At 39.5% G+C, this 25,337-nt stretch overlaps 1 protein-coding gene across 1 annotated transcript; it reads left to right on the top strand.

Annotated features, from left to right (window-relative positions):
- The first annotated feature begins 3,485 nt into the window (after positions 1–3,485).
- LOC114648795 (protein S100-B-like) lies at positions 3,486–25,075 on the top strand. The gene is made up of 3 exons (XM_028798050.2): positions 3,486–3,674; positions 15,310–15,446; positions 23,640–25,075. Exons 1-3 carry the CDS (start codon positions 3,614–3,616, stop codon positions 23,787–23,789), a joined length of 348 nt encoding a protein of 115 aa, XP_028653883.1. The 5' UTR covers positions 3,486–3,613; the 3' UTR covers positions 23,790–25,075.
- Positions 25,076–25,337: the final 262 nt, after the last annotated feature.

Raw genomic sequence — 25,337 nt, 5'->3', positions numbered from 1 at the left:
ATGACTTGTTTGTTCCTCAGCGTGCGAAATATGGATAAGTAATAAGGAGGATCGCACTCACTGTTAATATGGAGCCTTTTCTCCAGTTGAACGGTTAATAGTGCTTTATTTTAATGAGATCCACCTATGCTGCCTAGTGTGAAGGTTTTGAGATGACGTATGTTTAATATGGACGTTTCCTTTAGATATGTGGCTTTGGGTGTCACTTCTTATTGATTTGGGGGGGGGGGGGGTGTGTGGGTGAGGATTGTTGTTGCGCGAGCGTCTTCTTTCGTTTTGTGTTCCAGGGGCTTGTTGAATCCGTCTCTTTGTGTGTGTCCCGTCCGTTGCTTGTAGGGTGTGTGGGGTGGTTTTGTGTTCTTTTTTTTTGTGTTCCAGGGGCTTGTTAAATCCCCCTCTTGGTGTGTATCCCGTCCGGTGCCTGTAGGGGGGGGGGCCTTGCCGTTGTGCGCGAGCGTCTTCTTTTTTTTTTGTGTGCTAGTTTCGTGTGCAATGGGTTTCGTGCGGTGCCTGCCTTTGACTACATTTTTCTTTGCCTTTTCCTTTTTTCTGTGCTTGCGGCGTCTCATTTCTTTGTCCTCTTTTTTCTTTGCTCACTGCTTTTTTCTGTGGTCTTGTCCGCCTCTCGCGGCCCCTCATCCGCCTCTCGCGGCCCTTTCTTGCGCCTGCGCAGTACGTCTTTTTGCAGCTACGGCCCATGGCCGGATGTGCCTGCGTCCATCATCCGGTTTAGCATTCTCGGTTAGTAATATGGATATGGGCACCAGTACACTTCTTCTCCACTCCTCAGGCATCCTCTCACTTTCCAAGATTCCATTAAACAATCTGGTTAAAAACTCCACTGCCGTCTCTCCTAAACACCTCCATGCTTCCATAGGTATGTCATCTGGACCAACGGCCTTTCCATTTTTCATCCTCTTCATAGCTGTCCTTACTTCCTCCTTGCTAGAAGCTTTCAGCTGTGGACAGGGTTCAGCATGGCCACTCTAACCAGTCTGTGGCTACACAGCCCCATACGCACTTTGTGTTCTCACACCTAGAGAAAGATGTAGGTTTCCCTTGTGCTGCTAGAACAGCTCTGACCTGTTGGCCTGGCTAGCATTACATTTTAAAACCTTTTTATGCTACTGAAGCTCTTCTGTAGGAGCGGACCAGATGGGCTAGCCTTCACTCCCCATGTGCACCAATGAGCCTTGGGTACCCATAATCACTTTTGGTGGGTTACCACTGCGTACTGGGAACACCCCACAAGACCTGCGGTTTTGGAGATGTTCTGACCCTGATGTTTTGGCCCTTGTCCAAGTCGCTCAGATCTTTACGCTTGCCCATTTTTCCTACTTCTAACACATCACCTTCAAAAACTAACTGTTCATTTGCTGCCTAATATATCCCACCCTTAGACAAAAGCCATTATGTGATTCACTTCACCTGTCAGCGGTTTTAATGTTGTGGCTGATTGGTATATATATGTACAATTTAAATATATATACTGTGTGTATAAATATATATATATATATATATATATATATATATATATATATATATATATATATATATATATATATTCACGGCATTCGTAGTCTGTGTCACAATCTGATTGTATGGGTGGTTACCTACCAGGTAACGCTTGTGGTTGGCCAGCAATCTGCTAACATCCGCCACGGAGCCCTCAGTTTGTGAGGAGCAGATCATAGAATGGTTGAAATAGTTTACTGTCAAATAAATGCAAAGAGTACATGACACGTGTTTCGCCCTCATTCTGGGCTCATCAGGTGTACACACTCCACTGCACTCCCTCTCAGGAATCGAACCTCGGACGTCAGCGCCAGAGGCGATGCCCCATACGTTGTGCCATGGCGTGTGGTTCGTTTATTTGACAGCATGTAGATCGGGATAATTACATTCACGGCATTCGTAGTCTGTGTCACAATCTGATTGTATGGGTGGTTACCTACCAGGTAACGCTTGTGGTTGGCCAGCAATCTGCTAACATCCGCCACGGTGCCCTCAGTTTGTGAGGAGCAGATCATAGAATGGTTGAAATAGTTTACTGTCAAATAAATGCAAAGAGTACACAACACGTGTTTCGCCCTCATTCTGGGCTCATCAGGTGTACACACTCCACTGCACTCTATATATATATATATATATATATATATATATATATATATATATATATATATATATATATTATATATATATAGATGGAGACACTCACAATTTAAATCTTCTGCTTGGGAGAATCAAGCCCCACCACAAATTCCTAGATGGTGGATTGAGAACTCTGGATACCTCAGCCTGTTTGGTGCCACCTACTGGAGGGCACTGGAAGTATGCTGGATAGGACACATCCTAGTAGACTCACTGGAAATTCAAAGGAGCCAGCTCCCAGGAAAGCTGGGGTGAAAAATGGAAAACTGCCATTTCCAGTAATGTGAATCCAAAAGAGAATAAAAGCTGATCATAATTGAAAGCTGATATGAATGAGAAGCAGACACTAACACCAGAACCCTAGCCTGCTAACAGGGGGCTAGCATTGCGTATTTAATTTGCCAATGATTCAGTATTTCCTTCAAGGGAGAGCATAATTCTGTTAACTGAGGAAAAGAAGTCTCTCTCCTGAAACAAGAACTGTTGAAAATTCAATTTCCAGTATGTCTGGAAATAAAGACATTTACAGTATTGCTGACCTGCAAGGTGCCCTATAAAATTATGCTATACTTTATTGTGTTTGCCATTTTCTCTAAGGAAATCTGGATAAGAATCATGGTTAATATGTCAGATGCTCATGCATGTGTGGTTACTTTAAAGTTACTTGCAATTTAATATACCGCATGGCATATGAGATCATGTACCCAGGAAATTAGAATCAGATGTTTCAAAATATATTAAATGTTGTGAAAAATGCCTTTGATTTTGACAGAGTTTTTGATTTTATATATAGAATGTTAAGCCTTGCCTATTTTTATACAGTACTTGTAATTGAAATTAATGAAAGTGTTGTCATCATCATTTACTTTCAGCTTTTGTATACTGCATTTTAAGAGATGCTATTAAAACTAGAGTTCCAATACATTTGACCATGTATTTATGTATGTGTGCTCACACACACAATTTAGAATTTTAAAAATTATCTATTAGAAAATGAGTAAAAATAGCATAGTTGTCCAGCTTGTGCATTCTGCCATGTGCAATTATGCTGAAATCTGAATGAGAGACAAGGAGAGGGCAGTGGGTTCCTTGGTGTGCTTAGAATGGAGATGGCATGGAGTAAACTAACAAGTTACACATCTGACGGAAAGATGGGGAATATCTTTTTTAAGCTTAAAATAAACTTTTAACATTTTTTTTGCAACGTGCTGTGCTCATTCCTACGCTTTGCCTTTACAAAATGACATTAGTGTCGGTTTAAGTACCTCCTCTGCTCATCTGCTTACTCAGTTATGAAGGCATTAGGCTCGCGCCCCGAGGGATACCCACTTGCCCCGCAGCAACCGCTGAAAGCCTTTTAGATGCTGTCAGGCAAGGAAGTGGGAGCAGCGACTCGAAAGGAACAAGGGCGGGGTGTTTATATAAGGGACTGTCTGCAGCAGTATTTGGGTGACACGCAGGGATGTGGAGACGAGGTTCCAAGGGGAAGGAGAAGAGCGAAGCCGATGAGTCCACCTCCTCAGGTACGTTACGCCGTTCAATCGATGCGCACCTCTCAGGTGGGTAACACGTGAGCCCTCGTTGCCCTTTTTAACGGCCTCACTGTATACAGTAATTCAAAAAAGGAGGCGATTAAATTAAAGAGAAGGAAAAAAATCACCGTATGAGTAACCGCGTGTCACGTCACACCAAAACTTATTACCGCACTGTTAAAAGCGTTCCATAGGCAGTGAAAGGGGATAACATTATGTGAACCATCCTGTTTGTATGAGTCGGGTGGAGTTGTACTTGAACACTACGGGACTCTCATAAGCAACCGCATCCTGATTGCTCGGAGGACCAGGCGGGGTTGTGGTGGAGGAGATGAATTGTATAAACTGCAGTAATCTACTGTGCTATTCCCTCTGTAATTAGGGCGGAGTGTACGTTTACGTGGTCGGTCTACACCGGCGCTTTTTCAAAACATTCATTTAGACTAAATAGAAAACTTATAGTCATAATTGTTCATCTACTTTCTAACCTGCTCTCCCATTTTGTGTCGCAGAGAGCCCATGCCGCCCTAAGCTGACAAATACGGGCGCAAATTGAATGACATCCCATTACTGGACCGCTGTGCACGCCCCGCTAACCCAGGCGGGATGGGCTTTAGGAGGAGGAAGACTGGAGCAGGGGGCTCGGACTTAATCAACTGTATTTTGTATCAGCCTTATTTTATATAGCGCCTTCTACAGCGGACACTTTTTTTACCACGTAGACGACGGACCTGTTAATCAAAGTTGAATAAAGTCAAAAACGGTACATGAGTAAAAGTGGAAATACTTCTTCCAATTTTTACCTTTACTGAAATAATAAATATTTTAGTTAAAAAATATCTGCTTTCAAAACTACTCAAGTACCTAAGCTAAAAGTACATTTTATAATTATGAGAAGGTGCAAGGCTTTTTCTAGAGAACACAATTTGTTTATTTTATTATTAAACAAAACTCAAACAATATTTTTTGCTACAGAAATGCACTTGAGAATAAGGAATCACGCAAATGCAATCCTTTAATAAATGCATAATTGCAGTCAGTGTCATGGTGATAAACCAAAGTGTAGTACTATTGAGTGTGGATATGACGTACACTGTGCCTCCCCTATTGGGATACCCGGAAGCAGTAGCTCAGCACCCCTACTCGAGAGAAGAATAACAAACTAAAATACAAAAATAAGAATAAAAAATTCGAACGTGTGCTTCAGTAGGCTTTGCACCCAAGGAACTAAGTTACCGGAACTATTCTATAACATTTCAGTAATTATTTACCGCTCTTGTGCTTATCTATCTGATCATAAAATAGGTAATTATGATAGCAATTGATGAGAAGAATTCATAATTAATTGCAGAATTGCGGTATTTAAGGGTTCCTCTAGAGTGCCTCTTTCTCTTGCATGATTTGGATCAAAAACTAATCAGCACATCGTTATCTCATAATAGGCTTAAGTTTCAAGTTTGGTATTTTTCCGTCCAGCTTCTTTAGCTCTAGACCATCCTCAAGAATCTGTGATGGACAGACACACACCCATCATCGAGGTACTGATGTTTTCTGTATCAGGGGACCCTAAAACGTTGAGATCCGTCAAAAACTGGACATCAAAACATTTGACATAGACTATAAACGATAGGTTAAGTGAACATCTTTTAACCTTGCCACTTGAGTAGATACACAATATAAAAAATGAATGAAAGAAAACACAGTTTTTGTTTATTATAGTTCACTGAAGTAAAGATGGATTTTAAAAGGGCAGTTTGTACATTAAATAGTAATACAACAATTTCAGAATTGTGGTTTATTTTTAACAAAATTTCTCTTAAGAACGCTCTGGTTTCCTTTATTCAATTTGGTACCCAATTTTATTTTTAAATAATCCGCTTGAATACTCATATAAACTATGGAATTAACTACAATTAAACTCAACACATATTATTAACTCTCCTGGCATCACTAGATGTACAGTAGTTGTCTCATAATATACTGCTGAAAAAAATTAAAGGAACACTTTTTAATCAGAGTATAGCATGAAGTCAATGAAACTTCTGGGCTATTGATCTGTTCAGTAAAGTAGCAGAGGGAGTTGTTAATCAGTTTCAGCTACTGTGGCGTTAATTAAATTAACAACAGGTTTACTAGAGGGGCAACAATGAGATGACCCCCAAAACAGGAATGGTTTAGCAGGTGGAGGCCACTGACATTTTTCCCTTTCTCATCTTTTCTGACTGTTTTTTCACTAGTTTTGCGTTTGGCTACGGTCAGTGTTACTACTGGTAGCTTGAGGTGATACCTGGACCCTAACAAAGGTTACACAGGTAGTCCAACTTCTCCAGGATGGCACATCAATATGTGCCATTGCCAGAAGGTTTGCTGCGTCTCCCAGCACAGTCTCAGGGGCATGGAGGAGATTCCAGGAGACAGGCAGTTACTCTAGGAGAGCTGGACAAGTCTGTAGAAGGTCCTTAACCCATCAGCAGGACTGGTATCTGCTCCTTTGGGCAAGGAGGAACAGGATAAGCACTGCCAGAGCTCTACAAAATTACCTCCAGCAGGCCACTGGTGTGAATGTCTCTGACCAAACAATCAGAAACAGACTTCATGAGGGTGGCCTGAGAGCCTGACATCCTCTAGTGGGTCCTGTGCTCACTGCCAGACACCGTGAAGCTTGATTGGCATTTGCCATAGAATACCAGAATTGGCAGGTCCACCACTGGCATCCTGTGCTTTTCACAGATGAGAGCAGGTTCACCATGAGCACATGTGACAGACGCAAAAGGGTCTGGAGAAGCCATGGAGAACATTATGCTGCCTGTAATATCGTTCAGCATGACCGTTATGGTGGTCGGTCTGGGGAGGCATATCCATGGAGGGAAGCACAGACCTCTACAGGATAGACAACAGCACCTTGACTGCCATTAGGTATTGGGATGAAATCCTTGGACCCATTGACAGACCCTATGCTAGTGCAGAGGGTCCTGGGTTCTTCCTGGTGCACGACAATGCCCAGCCTCATGTGGCGAGAATATGCAGGCAGTTCCTGGAGGATGAAGGAATTGATACCACTGACTGGCCCCTACGCTCACTCACCTGACCTCAATCCATTAGAACACCTCTGGGACATTATGTTTCGGTCCATCCGACGCCTCAGATTGTCCAGGAGCTCAGTGATGCCCTGGTCCAGATCTGGGAGGAGATTCCCCAGGACAACATCCGTCATCTCTTTAGGAGCATGCCCCTACATTGTCAGACATGCATACAAGCATGTGGGGGTCATAGAAACTACTGAGTACGATTTTGAGTTGCTGCAATGAAATTTCGACAAAATGGACTCACCTGCCACATCATTTTTTCAATTTGATTTTCGGGGTGCCTTTGAATTCATCCCTCTGTGTAGGTAGATAATTTTCATTTCCATCAAATGATGTGGCATCCTTTTGTTCCTAACACATTACCCAGTCCATATCAGTGTAGATATCCAGCAGGATTTTTTTCCCATTGAGATTTGATCCTTTATTTTTTTTCAGCAGTTTATATATATATATATATATATATATATATATATATATATATATATATATACAGTAGTCATATTTTTAATGCACTCCTATAGTCAATTAAATTTTATTGAATAACATTTTTCCCACACATGTAAGCATTAAGCCAACTTGCGTTAATGTTATACTACAATAATTCAAAATAGCAATCTAAGAATCAGTGGTCTGCTGAAGAATGCACTGCACGAGGATCAATTCTGTTAAATGTTTAAATGCACTCTCTTGAATCGTGTAAAGGACTAATAAGAAGGACAGCTCAGAGAAAATATGGCACACACTTTGCAATACAGTGTAGGTCAGAATAACAGTTGTGCAGTAATTCTTCAATAATTTACCAAGACTAATTATATCACTGCTCAAAGCTCACCCTTACAGACAGAACTAGAATATTCACTTAATTAGTTACCTCTTCCTCATTGTGGCTCTAGTAGATTTTGGTTGGCAGTGCAGTATTCTGTTAGTAGTCCCTGAGCTCAGATCCTATAAGTTACCAACAAAAACACTTATCTCCCCTTGACATAACCTTTTTTATTAGCACTTGCTTAACAAGAGACAGCAACACCTCCAGACACAGGGGCACTCCATTCACCTCTCGCAGGCCATGTGATTTCTCTTGAACCTGTCTTCTCCAGTTTACATTTATTTATTTGGACAGCTTACAACATTTGAGATTGGTTACAGTTCTTTTGTTTTTCCTATTGGAGCAGAGGCAGGTAAAGTGACTTGCTCATAGTCACACTGTGTCAGTGGTGGGATTTGAACCCACAATCACCCATTGGGTTTGAAAGCCAAAGCCTTAACCACTACACCACACTGCCTGCCATGGTGAACCAGCAACTTTCATGGCCAGTCTCACTCATGTCAATAACTGGGCACGTAGGAGTCTGCCACAATATCTTGTGCATACAATATATGGAAATTATTCACATAGTATATAACTAGAGGTGTCAAGAAAGTACATGTGTGCATAAAATTTTGTTTGCACAGAATTAAAAAGACTACATTTGGGACCATCAGGGGCCTAATATAAGACTGCTTAAGAAGTGGGAAAAACACCTCTGAATGCTTCTTTAAATTTGAAGGCAAATTTTTGAAAGCAAAGATTTCTTTAGGTGTTACAGAAGACACTGCATTATGTATGAATCCATCCATTTTCCACCCCACTGAATCCAAACACAGGGTCACGGGGGTCTGCTGGAGCCAATCCCAGCCAACACAGGGTGCAAGGCAGGAACTAATCCCAGGCAGGGTGCCAACCCAACGCAGTGTATGAATCACGTTTGCATTTTACAATTCAAATATGACTGTTGGGTAAAATGGCCATTCAGTTTCCATGCCTTAACAGTGAGCAGGAAGAATGGGGACGACCTACCAATGAGCAGTAGAAGTTGCGCTACTGTGCTTTTATCTTTGAATGATACGAGGTATCCTATTATTAATGTATACCGATGAATGTGTGGGAGTCACAAAAGGTGCGTGCAGAAAATTATAACCAGCTAAACAGGAGCTGACATCCTTAGGCTTAGTAGGGCAGGCAGCTGGCAAAGAGCAGCGCAGAAAGAAATGAACATTTTAGAGCAGGGCTGGGGAAACATTTTTGGTGGTGGCCTAAATTGTCAATAACAATTTATTTGTTTGCATTTTATTGTTTTTTTTAAAGTCAAATAACATTCCATACAAGCAAGTCAAGTTTAACAAAATTATATTCAAAACAAATCTAGTATCCACCCATAATAACAACTCATTTAGTGGGCCATATATAAAATCTAGGTGTGACCATGAATGCAATCTAGCATGTGTTAATGACAAGCAATACTAGGGTGTTGTACCGTGTTAGCCATTATGAAAGTAGTGAGATGTCAAGCAAAACGACACCTTTTATTAGCTAACTAAAAAGATTACAATATGCAAGCTTTCGAGGCAACTCAGGCCCCTTCTTCAGGCAAGATGTAATCTTGACAAGCATTAACTTAAAAAAGAGTTGCTCCATAAAACGGTTTAATTATTATTTAATTAAACTGCAATTGTTTTTCTTTATTAAATGCTATTATAACGAATGCTGAAACACCAATAAGTGAAGTGATTTTGCTCTGGCTTTATTCTAGTCATGAACAAGAAACTGCTTGCTCTTTGCTCAAACTGTGAATATCAACTGAGAATCCAGTTGTCACAGAAATGAACTCATCGCAAAGTTGTTTTTTTTTTTATCTGTTAGTAGGCTTCGAGTCATTTTAATTTTTGTAAGGACCTGCTCACAACTGAATAGGATACCAGTTAACAATGCATACACACAAAATACTTAGCAAAGTTTTAGAAAAAATCCTGAGTATTGTACACTGTTAAAAAAAAGGTTTCAAACTGGTTCTTCAGGTCAATGCCATATGAGAAATATTTTCCAAATGAGCCAACTGCATGAAGGCTCCACAAAGAATATTTAATTTGGATCTGCAACAGGTTCAATAAATAATAGTGAGTAAGTAATAACATTTTTGTGAAATACCAATGGCTTTCTGACATTAAAAGGACCCATGCTGCTCACTATACCACAGGCTAAGTTCAGCTTTTTTCAGTCTCTCACTATCCTGCTAAGAAGCCAACTATACATTAAAGAAATTTGTTTTGTTCACATATTAGAACCAACTTCATATACAAATAAATCTTCCCAGAATAAAAATGTTCTTTGTCAAGCAATGGTTCGACAAGGAACCAGACAACCCAGTAAAGTGTCATTAGAGAACCAGTCATTTTTAAGAGTGTGCAGTCAGCAGAAATAAAACAAAAACATTCAGTAAATGTATTTCAGTACACAGTTGCACTAGAGTTCAGTTACTTTCAGCAGCTAGAATTTTGGAGTTTTGTTCACATTAACAGCGAACATCTGCAGTAAAGTCAGGACTCAGGACGGCAACCTGAACTGCATGTCTGGCAAAGTCCTCAAGTGTCTGTGAGCCGTGATCATTCAAACTGGGGCAATGAGCAGGTTTTGCATGTTTTAGTTGTCTCAGATTACTGTAAAGTTTGAACAATGCAGAAAATATCTCCGTACCAATGCTGAAATGAGCTCACTTGTAACTGTTCTCTTCTGACTCAATGATGAAGCCTTTGAAAAACACGCAGCTTACCTATTGACACAGTAGAGATGCCACTGCCAGTAAGTGCATGTTACTCCTTGTCTCACCAGACACACGGGTTGAAGTCCAGGAATAACCAATTTTAGTTGGTCCACTACCAGAGACACATTTCCATTCTCACTCCCTTCTTTTATATTTGTAAGCGGTGCTCTTTATATGGCACAGACCCAGAGTCACACCTGAAGTTATGCTGTCAATAAAATCCATCATTGATAAAATTGCCATGCGCGCTCATATTCTTTAAAGTCATACGCACAAGACAAAGGCAACCATGCAGCTAAACATACACACTTCAGTGCTCTATACTGTCCCTATTAGTATGATAGAAGCGTGATTTATTTTATTATTTCGTGGATGACACTGTTTTGTCTTCGTAGGGTCCTAAGGTGACCCTTTTCACCTTTATACTCTTTATTATGTAGACCTTAAGAAACTGCAAAAAATCCTATCCTCTACTACTCTGTCTGGATTGACTGCTACTGTAGTTCAACACTACCCCCTTTTGTTTAACATTCTATGCATCCAGATGACTAGACAAAGTACCAGAACATGCAGGAGAGAAAGACATTATACAAACAAAGATTAAATTAAAATTTCCAATCGTGTCCAAATATAAGCATAATCAAAAATGTGAGCGTGACGATAATACTGACGACAGTAGATGCTTGTTACCAGGAGGCTCTCTGTCTTGTGTTTTGCTCCAGCTTTGTCTGGCATGCTGGCTGCAAAGGGCGGCAGAAATGGCCTCTACTCGGGATGGAAAATGGCAGAGAGAGCATGCCCTCTTTTTGCCTTTCTCTCAGCCCAGGTCTAGTCTTGCCAAGCTTGACACACCTGTTGATTGGGCAGACTCGGCCAGTTGTGGCCTGTTCATGTCCTGTCACTCGTTTTCTGCAGTTTCAAAGGAGGCACGCATTTAGTTTCAGGCAAACAAGATAGAAAGAAAGGATATACAGGTAATGAACCCATGAACTGCCTTCACAAACCTGCTTCTCTCTCAGAGTCATAAATTTACTATCTCCCTCCCCATCACTGTTGGCCAGACCACTTACAAAAGGTTTTAACTGATCTGGTAAATAGCAAATGTCCCAGAGCAACAACTGGCTTATTTGTGCATTTTAAAAACAGACAATAACTTCCCTTCCTGCTTTTATATTGTTAGACATCTGTAATGAAAATATTATAAACCTTAATGCTAGATATTATTCTTTGTTGCACACTGTATGGTAACTTATTATGCATAAACCAGCCAATTGCAACATCACTTTGTTAAGAACACCTGATAAGGTCAGGGATATTATAAATCTTTATAAGAAGCTTAGTGTACCTACTCCTGTTTTAGAATAAAACTTGTGGAGTGGTATGTGTGTATCGTTCAGGACTTTTATGTCAGCATTCCAAGTAGAATTTTCTGAAGGCAAAGTGTTCTCCTACTACTTATTTAGTCCTTAATATTAATATGGGGTTGTCATTCCTACATGGTGTGACCAAAATGTATGCAAATACCCTTAAATGAAAGTCTGCCTTGTGCACTTTGATCTCTTTGATTTGTAGTTTTAAACTGTGGAGCTGAGGGGTAAATCAAGGAAAAATGTGTCTTTGCCCCAAACATTATGGAGGGCACTGTATTGCTTAAATTGAACACTGGCTGAAATTTTGTTTGGAACATTATTTTGTTTCCATTTTTATTAACATTTTGGTTATTTACCAGTCCTCAGGGATGTGACTACATGCTTTATCCATATATTCTTCCACTGCCGCATACTGCTGATTCCTTTTTAGGTTTTTACAAATTCATGCAGCCATTACTGTGTTCCATTTCAAAACCACAAACTGGTGGCAGGAAGAAAGGATAGTAGATAATCGGTATTAAACCTTTTTGTGTTTCATGTACCCCAGGAGAATTTTGAATTGCTTAAACAGAGAAAAAATAATTAAAAATTATATGTTTATATAGCTATATAAACAATCTGAGTGCCAATGAATGTAAGGTACAGTTTTGCAGGCCGCATTCACACATACCTGATAAGTCCCAAAAGTGACCTGAATGGATAACACATAGACACGAAAAAAACCTGCAAACCGTCAGTGGATTTCACCTCCTTTCATCTCCTGAAAGATACAAAATATAAGAAAACAAAAAACAGACAGATCACTCTTTGTGCACTATGAACTATTCTTTTTAATTTTCTTGCTTTATAGTCATTCTGGTGTGTGTTCAGATCAAAGTGTGTATACATTTATTTATTTACTTGTCTATCTATTTATGTCTTTATCAATTTAAAGATCTTCTGTAATAAGCCAAATCTCCCCCTGGGGACAAAGAAAGTAAGTAAGTATGTAAGTAGGTTGGTTGGTTGGTTCATTGGTTCTATCTATCTATCTATCTATCTATCTATCTGGTTATCTGGTTATCTGCTGGTTATCCTATGAAGAGCCTTGTTGCCAAGCAAGGGCTGATGGTATGTAGTCCAAAAACATTTTGAGCTCCAAAATAAACAGCTTGTGTGGAAGATGTTAATAAAGTGTTAACTAATGTTCTTGAGATTCTGTCTGGTCATTATGACTAGAGCTTGATGATGATATATGTTACAGTATCTAAATGATCCTGTGCCCCAACCATTGGGATGAAGGCTGTGGAAGAAAACCCCCCGAGGAAGACCGGACAAGTTCAATCAATTAGATTTTTATTCAGTCACAGATGAGTACCTGGATTCTATGTTGCAAGGCAGAAGAGCAAAGTTACATTTTTTGATTGGCTTTTTATAATTTGTTCTTCCTCCCCTTTCCCTTTACTTAATCAAAAAGCATAATATCGTGTACTTAAGCATTTTATTTTATTACACTAATGGGCTATCTGTTCTTATTTTTTTCAATTGTCAGATAGACTCTAAAGAAGGAAAGGTCATCTTTCCTGCGTCAAATAGACGTGTTTCTAAAGAAACTGGAACTTGTCCTAGCTCAGCTTACTGTACTGTCTTATGATAGACGCCTGTATGAATTACCTGCTGTTAGAGCAAAATGGCTTTGTCAGCTATTAACCCTAAATAGCTTGCAAGCAGTTAATTTTTCTTTCACAAGGCACACAGTACATTACTAGAGTACCATTGTATGATATACACCTACATTAAATGACGCCAGCCAGTACAAATATTTAGCAGATGCTTTTTATCCAAAGCAACATACATGTTCTTGATGCAGAACAATTACTGCTATAAATTTAATATATACTGCTCAAAAAAATTAAAGGAACACTTTTAATGAGAGTATAGCATCAAGTCAATGAAACTTCTGGGCTATTGATCTGGTCAGTTAAGTAGTGGAGGGGGTTGTTAATCAGTTTCAGCTGCTTTGGTGTTAATGAAATTAACAACAGGTGCACTAGAGGGGCAACAATGAGACAACCCCCAAAACAGGAATGGTTTAACAGGTGGAGGCCACTGACATTTTTCCCTCCTCATCTTTTCTGATTGTTTTTTCACTAGTTTTGCATTTGGCTACGGTCAGTGTCACTACTGGTAGTATGAGGCGATACCTGGACCCTACAGAGGTTGCACAGGTAGTCCAATTTCTCCAGGATGGCACATCAATCAATATGTGCCATTGCCAGAAGGTTTGCTGTGTCTCCCACCACAGTCTCAAGGGCACGGAGAAGATTCCAGGAGATAGCCAGGTACTCTAGGAGAGCTGAACAGGACTGTAGATGGTCCTTAACCCATCAGCAGGACTGGTATCTGTTCCTTTGGGCAAGGAGGAACAGGATGAGCACCGCCAGAGCCCAACAAAATGACCTCCAGCAGGCCACTGGTGTGAATGTCTCTGACCAAATATTCAGAAACAGACTTCATGAAGGTGGCCTGAGGGCCCGACATCCTCTAGTGGGCCCTGTGCTCACTGCCCGGCACCGTGGAGCTCGATTGGCATTTGTCATAGAATACCAGAATTGGCAGGTCCACCACTGGTGCCCTGTGCTTTTCACAGATGAGAGCAGGTTCACCCTGAGCACATGTGACAGACATGAAAGGGTCTGGAGAAGCCGTGGAGAATGTTATGCTGCCTGTAACATCGTTGAGCATGACCGGTTTGTTGGTGGGTCAGTGATGGTCTGGGGAGGCATATCCATGGAGGGACGCACAGACCTCTACAGGCTAGACAACGGCACCTTGACTGCCATTAGGTATTGGGATAAAATCCTTCGACCCATTGTCAGACCTTGTGCTGGTGCAGTGGGTCCTGGGTTCCTCCTGGTGCACAACAATGCCTGGCCTCATGTGGTGAGAGTATGCAGGCAGTTCCTGGTTGATGAAGAAATTGATACCATTGATTGGTCCCCACGCTCTCCTGACCTAAATCCAATAGAACACCTCTGGGACATTATGTTTCGGTCCATCCGATGCCACCAGGTTGCTGTCCAGGAGCTTAGTGATGCCCTGGTCCAGATCTGGGAGGAGATCTCCCAGGACGCCATCTGCCGTCTCATTAAGAGCATACCCCGACGTTGTCAGGCATGCATATAAGCACACGGAGGCCATACAAACTAGTGAGTACGATCTGGAGTTGCTGCAGTGAAATTTCTTTAGCCTGCTGCATCATTTTTTCACTTTGATTTTTGAAGTGTCTTTGAATTCAGCCCTCTGTAGGTCGATAATGTTCATTTCCATCAAACAATGTGGCATCCTTTCATTCCTAACACTTTACCCAGTCCATATCAGTGTCAGTGTCCATCAGGATTTTTTTCCATTGAGATCTGATGTGTTTTCAAAGTGTTCCTTTCATTTTTTTGTGCAGTTTATTTGCAAAATAGGAAAATTAAATGAGTCATCAAGGACACACTGTGTATCAGAGGCAAGAATGTAATAAATAAGGCTAATTTCAGTCTAATATGAGTGGTAATGCTGCTTTACCAGTTACCAAAGTGACAGTCTCAATTTCGTGTGTCAACAGGGAGCGGCATGTCTAAGATTGAGAACAGCATGGTGTCCATCATCCAGATCTTTCATAAGTATTCAGGGCAGGAGTGCAAACTGAAGAAGGCGGAGCTGAAGGAGCTCATCAACAATGAGCTGTGCCACTTCATACAGGTGGGTGGAGCCATACCAGATGGGGAGGAGCCAATGGGCTGGCTGCTCACACATTTAAGCTCATGGGATACCAAGTCGAAGGATGTCATTTGCAGTGTGTGGAGAGTGATGACACCTGTTTCTAATTTTCTTGCATATTTCCAAGAGGATACAAAAAACTTGATGAGTCAAACTGTGCGTTGCTTCCTTAATTGTAAACATTTCATAGTTTAAAATGATTTTCAGAATTTTGGCTCTGTACACCATCACAATGGATTTGAAACAAAACAAACAAGATGTGATTGAAGTGTAGAATTTTAGCTTTAATTCAAGAAGTTTAACAAAAATATTATATGAGCTGTTTACGAATGACAGACATTTTTATGCATGGTCCCCCTCTTTCCAGGGCTTCTAAAGTATTTGGACAAACTAACATAATCATAAATATAATGATCATTTTCAATACTGGGATGAAAATCCTTTACATTCAATGACAGGCAGAAGTCTGAAACCCATGGCCATCTCCAAGTGCTGGGTTTCCTGTCTAACGATACTTTGCCAGTTCTTTACTGCAGCTCTCTTCAGTTGCTGCTTGTTCGTTGGACTTTCTGCCATCAGTTTTGGCTTCAGCAACTGAAATGCATATCCAGTTGGGTTGAGGTAAGTTGATTGACGTGGCCTTTGAAGAATATTCCACTTCTATGTGTTGAAAAGCACTTGGTTTGCTTTTGCATTGTGCTTTGGCTTATTTTCCATCTGTACTGTGAAGCACTGTCCTATCAGTTTTGCAGCATTTGGATGAATCTGAGCAGATAGTATAGCCCTGCACACTTCATAAATCATCCTGCTACTTCTGCCAGCAGTCATATCATCAATAAATACCAGTGACCTATTTCCATTTGCAGCCATGCATGACCATGCCATAGAACAGAGGTACTCAATCACGGTCCTGGAGGTCCGCAGTGGCTGCAGGTTTTTGCTCCAACCCAATTGCTTAATAAGAAGCACTTACTGCTCAAGTAACACTTCTGCTTCACTTTAGTTAACACGCTCGTTAAGATTTTGAACCCTTATTGCTTGTTTTAGTCTTAAACAGCTGTAGTCTTGGTTTTTAATTGCTCCTTATTAGCAGTAACATGCAAATGACAAAAGAGACCAGCATTTCTCCATTTAGCTTGTTACCACTTACACCTCTGTATTTATCGTGCACTAATTGGCTTAATTAAATATTTGGAAGGAAAGTGAAGAGAAAAAAGTGAAGGACTAAGAATCACTCATCCATTTTAGCGTTCAGATCATTCAGATGATATCCTTAGAAAGAGGAAGAAAATCCAGGATATGAGAATGACCTGACATAGCAGAGTAAAAGCACTAACGAGCCATGAAATTAAATTATTGGCAAGAATTGCTTTCTAATTAAGCAACCGGGTTAGAACAAAAACCTGCAGCCACTGCGGACCTCCAGGACCGTGATTGAGTACCCTTGCCATAGAACTACCTCCACCATGTTTCACAGATGATGTGGTATTCATCAGATCAGGGGTAGGCAACGTCGGTCCTGGAGTGCCACAGTATGTGCAGGTTTTTGTTCCAACCCAGTTCCTTAATGAGAACTCAATTATTGCTGATGAAGCACATATTGCTTAAGTGACATTTTAATGCTTCATTTTAGTGGTCTCGCTTGTTAAGGTTCTCCAACCTTAATTGCTTATTTCAATCTTAAACTGCTGCATTCAGTGTTTTAATTGCTCCTTATTAGCAATAAGATGTAAAACAGGGGTAGGCAATGTCGGTCCTGGTGAGCCGCAGTGGCTACAGGTTTTCATTCAACCCAATTGCTTAATTAGAAACCAATCATTGCCAATCGCAGACCTTATTTAATTTTATGGCTTGTTAGTCTGTGCAATGTAAGGCTTTTATATCGTAGATTTTTTTCCTTTCCAAGGATATCATCCAAATGATTTGAAGCCTAAAACAGATCATTTTCAGTCTGGCACATTTTTCTATTAAGTGTTTTATTAAATCAAACAGTGCATGATGAGCACACACAGATGTAATTGGAATAAAGCTAGCTGGAGAACTGCTGGCTGCTTTGTCTTTTACATCTTATTGCTAATAAGGAGCAATTAAAACACTGAATGCAGCAGTTTAAGATTGAAATAAGCAATTAAGGTTGGAGAACCTTAACAAGCGAGACCACTAAAATGAAGCATTAAAATGTCACTTAAGCAATATGTGCTTCATCAGCAATAATTGAGTTCTCGTTAAGGAACTGGGTTGGAACAAAAACCTGCACATACTGTGGCACTCCAGGACCGACGTTGCCTACCCCTGCATCAGATCATGAGCCATTTCCTCTCTTCTCAATACTCGTCTCTTTCCAACATTCTGGCAAAGTCTAATTTGTCCTTCCTCTGTTTGAGGTTACCAGTGGTTTGCACTTTGCAGTAAACCGTCTGTCTTTACTTTCATGAAGTCTTCTCTTTATTGTAGACTTTGGCAATGATAGGTCTACCTCCCAGAGAGTGTCCTTGGTTTGGCTAAATGTTGTGAAGGGCTCTTTACCAAGGACGGAATTCTGCAATCATCCAGCACAGTTGTCTTCTGTGGGTTTCCAGACCTTCTGGTGTTACTGAGCTCACCAGTGTGTTTCTTCTTTTCATAAATGTACCAAATGGTTGATGTGACCACTCCTGGTGTTTCTGCTATCTCTCTAAATCATAGATTCTCAACCTTTTTTGGGTCAAAGCCCACTTTTTCAAAGAGTGATTCGATAACGCCCCCCTTGGGTGAACTATACTATACTATATATCGAAAAACAAGGACAGATTTTAAACATTATTTTATTAGAAGATATTAACAATATCGTTGTATTGCTCAAAGTATGATTAAAAAATATTTATTATTAAAAAATTATTAGTGAAAGGACTGAGCTTGGTGTGATGACACTAATTTTTCAATGTTTGGTGCCATTTTTGTCATCAGCAATCTTAAATTGCTGCATTCCACTATTGACAATTTATTTCTTTTCTTTGTTAATAGAGTATTGACCATGCTAAATTCTCTTTGGGCCAAATATGATGGGAGACTTGTAGATCGTCTAATTCGTGTTGCCATCTGGGAAAAGTAGTGTTTCTTCCCAATGAAGAGGCCTATCCGCGAGAATTAAAAGATTTGTTGTTTGGTAAAAATGAAATCCACATACGCGAGCGGCAGAGACGTGAAGTGGGTGGCGTGTAGTGCAGGCAGAGGGTCCACGTAAGTTTTCATTTGAATGTTATCTATAGGTACTGCACTGCAATGTTAGGTTTGCACTTGGTCTGAAGGAATTCCAAAACAATCTGGTATTGATAAAAAAACTTCTCACGTATTTATAGTAATGTTCAATGAGCCTGTCAAAACATGCATAGATTCGGTACTCTGCACGTGCGTTAAGGATGTGCATGATCTGAGACTTAATGTACCAATACCGACTATTTAATACAGACGGGTCTTTTTTAATGGACATTTAGAATAATTGGTTGAAACATGCGTTCGATGATTTTTAGTATTAATCAAACTTTTCAGCATGTTCTTGTTAGTGTTGCCCAAGGGGGCAGCGGCTTGTCCTCATCGCCCCCTTAATATGTCTTGGACCAGAAATGCCCCCATAGATTTCTTCAGCGCCCACTGGTGGGCAGTACCGCCCCCGTTGGGAACCTTAGCCCTAAGTTGTATGTTTTGTTTTCTCAGCCTGGATTGTTTTTACTTGCATGGCCAGCTCTTTGGACCTCATATTGAGAGTTCACAGTGACAGCTGCCAAATGCAAATTGGAATCAATTCCAGACCTTTAACCTGCTTAATAGTTAATGAAATAATGAGGGAACTGCTCACACCTGGCCCTGGAACAGTTTATCAGTCAAATGTCCAAATACTTTTGAGCCCCTGAAAATAGCGGCACCACGTATAAAAATGGCTGTCATTCCTAAATACACTGTAAAAAATGTTTTGTTGGATCAACCTAAATAAATTACTTCACAATTTAATTGATTTCTTTCAAATTTTAAAAAGTATTTGAGTAAACTTAATTCATTTCAGTTTGTTTTAACCTTTTCAAAAACTTGAAATGTATTTAGCTCAAACCAAATTTCTTTAAAAACTCAAATTAACTGCGGTGGGCTGGCGCCCTGCCCGGGGTTTGTTTCCTGCCTTTTGCCCTGTGTTGGCTGGGATTGGCTCCAGCAGACCCCCGTGACCCTGTAGTTGGGATATAGCGGGTTGGATAATGGATGGATGAACTCAAATTTAAATTTTGTCCATTATTGTATTCACTGTAATGCCAACTTAAATTCTTAATTGGACTCAACTAAATATGTTCTTTATATGGTGTTGAATTCACTGTTAGGGTGAAATTGTTTTTAATAAAGCAAACCACAACAATGTTTTGCTTTAAACAATGTAAGCAATTATATTTTAAAATTTTTGCTACATTTTGTACAGTGCCTTCAAACATGAAACATGTTTTTAAACTGATCTAATGGTGGTGAATGTTACTGATCCAGCTATAGCAAAACTCTTTTAGATTTATTACTGAATATTTGCAACACAAAAATCAATTTTTGGTCATTCCTTGAACATGTTTTTTCTGTAAATATTCAGAACAAACATTTCACAAAAAGTACATATATACATATTAAATACACAATATTTTATAAGCTTTTCACAAAAAACGTTTATAAATTATACATAAAATATCTATTTGAAATAATTATATATACATATATTAAATACACCTATATATTTTGAACATTACATAACATTATATAGTATACATAAAATGTGTGTGTATATTATATATATATATATATATATATATATATATATAGTCACAAACTCGAGACAGAGTCATATAAAGGTTTGGGGCAGCCACCCGTATAATTTGGTTTCCTGGCTGCTAAGTTGCTTTTCAAAATAATACAACACTGATGTGCACAAAACCGAGTCCAAACAGAACTGAAGGAATAGGGAAAAGGTGGGGGCTTTTAAAGGGGGAGACAGGAAGTGAAGTCAAAGGGGTTGGGCTCATGTAGGTCTTCTGCCATTGGTGCGAGCCCGGACGTGACATCACAGGGGTCGGAGACGGCAAAGTCTCCAAAGCGATTTTTTGCTTTAGACCAAACAGAAGAAGTTACATTAAGCGACAGCAAGGTTTTTCAATTTGAAGTAAGGCAAAAAATTATGTTAGGTGAACAAACATATTAATATAGTTCATTACAACTACTAAAATTGCCTTAAATCAAAAAGAGCCCCTTTTCTCTTTTTAGAGTGTAGCTCATACAAATATTTTTGGATAAACCCCTTAAATTAAGGCTGACAATCTACACTTCAATTATATAATGGGTTGCTTTATTTCAAATCCATTGTGGTGGCATACAGAGCCAAAATGATGAAGATTGCATCACGGTTCAAAAACTTATGGACATGACTGTAATTAAAAAAACATCACCTCAGAATGGACTGTGTGATCTGTTATGAATAGATGTAGAATTGTAGACATTAAGGACAATTAACATACGAGGGGCGTTCAAATATAAACAGGAATTTATGAGCTACTCTTTATTTATTGAATACAATGAAATGACTTACACACTATTTTTCTGTATAGTCTCCTGCCACTGCAATCCACTTGTTCCAGTGCTCAGGAAGCTTCTTAATTCCAGGAGAGTAGAAGTCTTTTGACTGCATGTTGACCTATTCTCACACAGCATCAATAACGTTCTCTTTCGAGTTGAGTTTCTTCCCTCCTAAAATTCCTTAAATGGACCAAAGAGATGATAGTCCCTCTCTGAATGACTTGCACCACCATACACTCTCAACTGAGAGACACTTATCCCCAAATTGATTTTTAAGTCCCAAATAAATTTGAGGTGGAATAACTCCTTCATTTGTCAAAAATGTAATGATAATTTGGTGCACAACACTACTGTGTACCTCCTTCTCCAACGTGTTGATTACAAATGACAGGAAGGGGAGAAAGAGCAGCTAGCACTACTAACGACAGGTTCGTATATGCATGTGTTTGTCCAAGGAGTCAGGTCTACCTTGCACTATTTATAAGAAAAGAGCATGAAAATTCCTGTTTATAACTGAACACCCCTCGTACTTAATGTATGACAATTGCGTTTGAGCTGTAGCTCACAGACTGATGTCCACACATTCTTCTTCAGTACTTTCCTCAATTATGGCAAACTCCCCAGGCCTTGAAACAGCAAAGCATCCCCACACTATCACACTACCACCATGTTTGAAAATTGAGTTAGCTTAATGCCAGATGTAACCGAATCCATGTCTTCCAAAAAGTTCAATTATTTACTCAACAATCCGCAGAGCATTATTCCAAAAGTTTTGGGTGGTAATCAAGGTGTTTTTTGGCAAAATTTGGACAAACCTTTTATATATTTTTTATTCTCCAGAGGTTTTTGTCTTGCTGCTCCCCCGTGGATATCATTTTTGCCCAGCGTCTTTCTAATTCTGGAATCAGGAATGATGACATTAACTGAGCTGAGAGAAGCCTGCAGTTCCTTAGATGCCTGTCTGGGTTTTTCTTGGTCTTCCTGGATACGTTTTCAATGTGCTCTTGGAGTAATTTTGCTAGACTGGCCACTAATGGGCAGATTCTCCACTGTTCCACGTTTTCTCCATTTGGAGATTGTGGCTGTCACGGTTTTGTTGGAGTCCCAGTATTTTACGGATTGCTTTTGCAACTCTTTACAAACTGGTATTTTTCAATAACGTCTGAAATTTCTCATTATTTAGTCATGGTTTGCTGCATGTTGAGACCTTTTACTCCACTTCAGTTTGCTGGAAAGTGATGTTTAGATTCAGTAAAGCTGGCAGCAATCAAGCTTGGGTGTGTCTAATCAAATTTAACACATTATCACTTAAATTTAGTTCATTGATTGATCGAATGACCAAGGAGCAATTACTCTTTCTCATGGGTGATGTAGCTGTTTGTGAAGGTTCTTCCTTCAATAAACCAAATGTTCATTTAAAATCTGTGTATTGTGTTTACTTAAGATTGTCTTTTGTATTACTCTAAATAGTATATTTGGAGATCAGAAACAATCATATTACGAATAAGTAAAAATGTAGGAAAACAGGAATGGGGCAAATACTTTTTCACGGCACTGTGGATCCATGTAAACACACACCTTGCAGATCATGGGTTCTCTGTGTGGTAGCGCTTTGAGTAGTTAGAGTGTTATATACATGTAATGAATTATTTTTATTATTATCCCACACACATATTATATTCTATGTATATTTTAAACACAGTGTGGGTATTTGATATAAGTCTTACAGTTCAAGGTTGAGTTTTAATTGATACAATTACCAATTCATTCGCCCATTTCATTAATTTTCTCAATAAAACTTTATGCTTATAAGGTGATGGTGCCTTTTCCTATCAGCATACAATTCAAGATATATGCCAACACAGGAGGGGATGATCGACCAATGCATTGCAATTCTTATCTACCTGGATTCTCCCAGTGACATCAAATAATCAAAAGTAAAGAAAGATTGCACTTATACAATGTAACAGTTACCATGATTTACAGAAGCAGCAGCATATGGATTTGTCAATGCACACTGCAAACATTTCTCTCAGTCGCTTTATTTTAGTGGTGTTACCATTACATCCCTGGTACGGATGGAAAGTCGGATTGTTATTTTTGTGCAGGTGTTACAATTCTCTTGATGCTCTGTCTTTCCTGTTTTATTGTGCTAATAAGCCACATTACAACATGATTGGGACAGCACAGCAAATGTAAAGAATCCTATTGCTTAATCTTCCCAAGGGAAGGCATTATGGTGCCTTTGTCAGTATGACCTCACTCGTTGGAACAATCTGCCCAGAAATCCCCATCAGTCTTAGAAGCAGTCGTCTAACACACTTGGGTGGTAGAACTGGGCATAGCTTCCTTACACATAAAAAGGAATTTACTCTAGCAATACTAATTGAGAGAGCTTAATGTTCAAACAACATAACTTACTTAATAATTTCGCTGTATGGTAGAAAATAATGGTACATTATGTGTTCATCTTTAGTCAAGTCATGATTTATTAATAAAAACTGTGGTAGATGAGCAAAGACTTTTCAATTTCTGAGCCTATGAACCTTCAGACCTGTACAAGCTGTAATCTTGGCTTTCTTGGTTTCCTTTCTCTCTTAGAAAATCAGCGACCAGGAAACACTTGATCAGCTTTTTCTGGACCTAGATCAGAACGGGGATCTGGAGATCGACTTCCAGGAGTTTATTGCTCTAATTGCCATGGTGACCTCTGCCTGCCATGAGCTTTTCATTTCAACACAACATGAATAGGATGCTCAGATAGAACTTGAACATTGTCCAAGGTAAACAATAAAGAGACCTTTCAGTAACATTTTGATTAACATTAGACCCCCTTTGTGAGCCCTCTGGACTGGGGCAGATTTTTGTGAATGGAACATTCCTCTAAAACTTTTGTTCGAAATGAAGTTAAAAGTCCATTTTCCGTTATTTTTGATAGACTTTCAACTAGATGTCTTCCTTATTCTGTGAAGATGTTGAAGTTGCTATTTTCTTCTGTGTCATCTCTGGATCATAGCTAATCTGTCCTTCTCTGGTAGGACTATGGACAGGTGGTATGTGTTTTTCTCCAGTCAGCCCTTTTTTGTGTCAACTTTGAACAGAATGATTACAATTCAGCTTACTTTTAATGTAGCCACACTACAAGTTAGAAAACTTAAATACTTTGAAGTCATTAAATGCCTGGCAGGGAAACACCTGTTAATATGTACTGACCACAACGGTTTTACCTAGTAAATTATTTCTAAATTATGCCCACTACAGACTTTGTACTTAACCTCGTTACTACTCTTGAACTCCCTGCCTATAGAACAGGATTCTGAAATTCATCTCTGGAAGGACTGTTTCAGCAGAGTTTTACAACAGAAGCCAATAAATCCTGTTATTTAGATTTTACTCAACAGAGTAGTTTAAATCAGTGTCAGACATGCCTTCCACAGAATCTGAAGGAATTTCTTCCTGCTATGCTAGTCAACTTTGTACCTGTAAACTGCTAACTTAACCAGACTTCTTACTTCCCTCTTTTTACATCATGGCTTCTACAGAAACAATCTAAATAGGTCTGGGAAATTTTCCAATTTGTGAAATGTGGAGGCTGCTGCACATTATGTCATATATGTTACTAATAATCAGGCGACCTCAGTCTGTGCACTGGTAACTGACTGTATTACCGGAGACAGCAGCACTGAAAGTAAAATAAAGGAAGGGCCTTGGAATTGTACCAAGAGGGTTTAATATGTTATGTTAAAGATATAGGAGTATTAGAAAGATCACGTCAAACACAATGTACTGTGATTGAAGTTATGATAGTTTACCGTTAAACCTAAATGCAAACAAACATATTTTAAAGTTAAAAGACAAACCTAACCCCAAATATGGGTTTGTAGACACAAAGATACCACCAGGCAGTGTGTTTAAGAATCCTGCTCTAGAATACGGCTCTTTGTGGGGTGTATGCATGTGCCAGGCAGGCACCTAGGGTTAGTAATAGTACATTTAATATGGAACAATACCAATAAAAAGTTTCAGGCTGGTTTCCACTTCTGTGTTTTCATTGATCTCATTACAGCCAACTTTAATGTGTTTTTAAGAACATTTACGGAAATGACTGGCCATTACTTTTAGCACCAGCAAAAATCCACATGAATCAAACATGTGGCGCAGGCATATCTCACTTAGCAGAATTTGTAAGTCAACTGTATTATACAGCAAGGATGACTTGGGTTATATTTTACTAGGGGGCTTACCCCCTGCACACTTTGCTTGCCAACCCCCGTGGCCTGCACTATGTGCCAGCCACTT

Source organism: Erpetoichthys calabaricus, chromosome 3 (assembly GCF_900747795.2).
Source record: "Erpetoichthys calabaricus chromosome 3, fErpCal1.3, whole genome shotgun sequence".
Classification (NCBI taxonomy): domain Eukaryota; kingdom Metazoa; phylum Chordata; class Cladistia; order Polypteriformes; family Polypteridae; genus Erpetoichthys; species Erpetoichthys calabaricus.
Note: the sequence above shows the minus strand (reverse complement) of the source record. Positions and strands in the feature narration are given on the sequence as shown.

Coding starts and splice junctions, on each gene's coding strand:
- LOC114648795 (XM_028798050.2), top strand. CDS start 3,614: ATGTGGAGACGAGGTTCCAAGGGGAAGGAGAAGAGCGAAGCCGATGAG. Junction 3,675..15,309: donor CGATGAGTCCACCTCCTCAG/GTACGTTACGCC, acceptor GTGTGTCAACAG/GGAGCGGCATGTCTAAGATT. Junction 15,447..23,639: donor AGCTGTGCCACTTCATACAG/GTGGGTGGAGCC, acceptor TTTCTCTCTTAG/AAAATCAGCGACCAGGAAAC.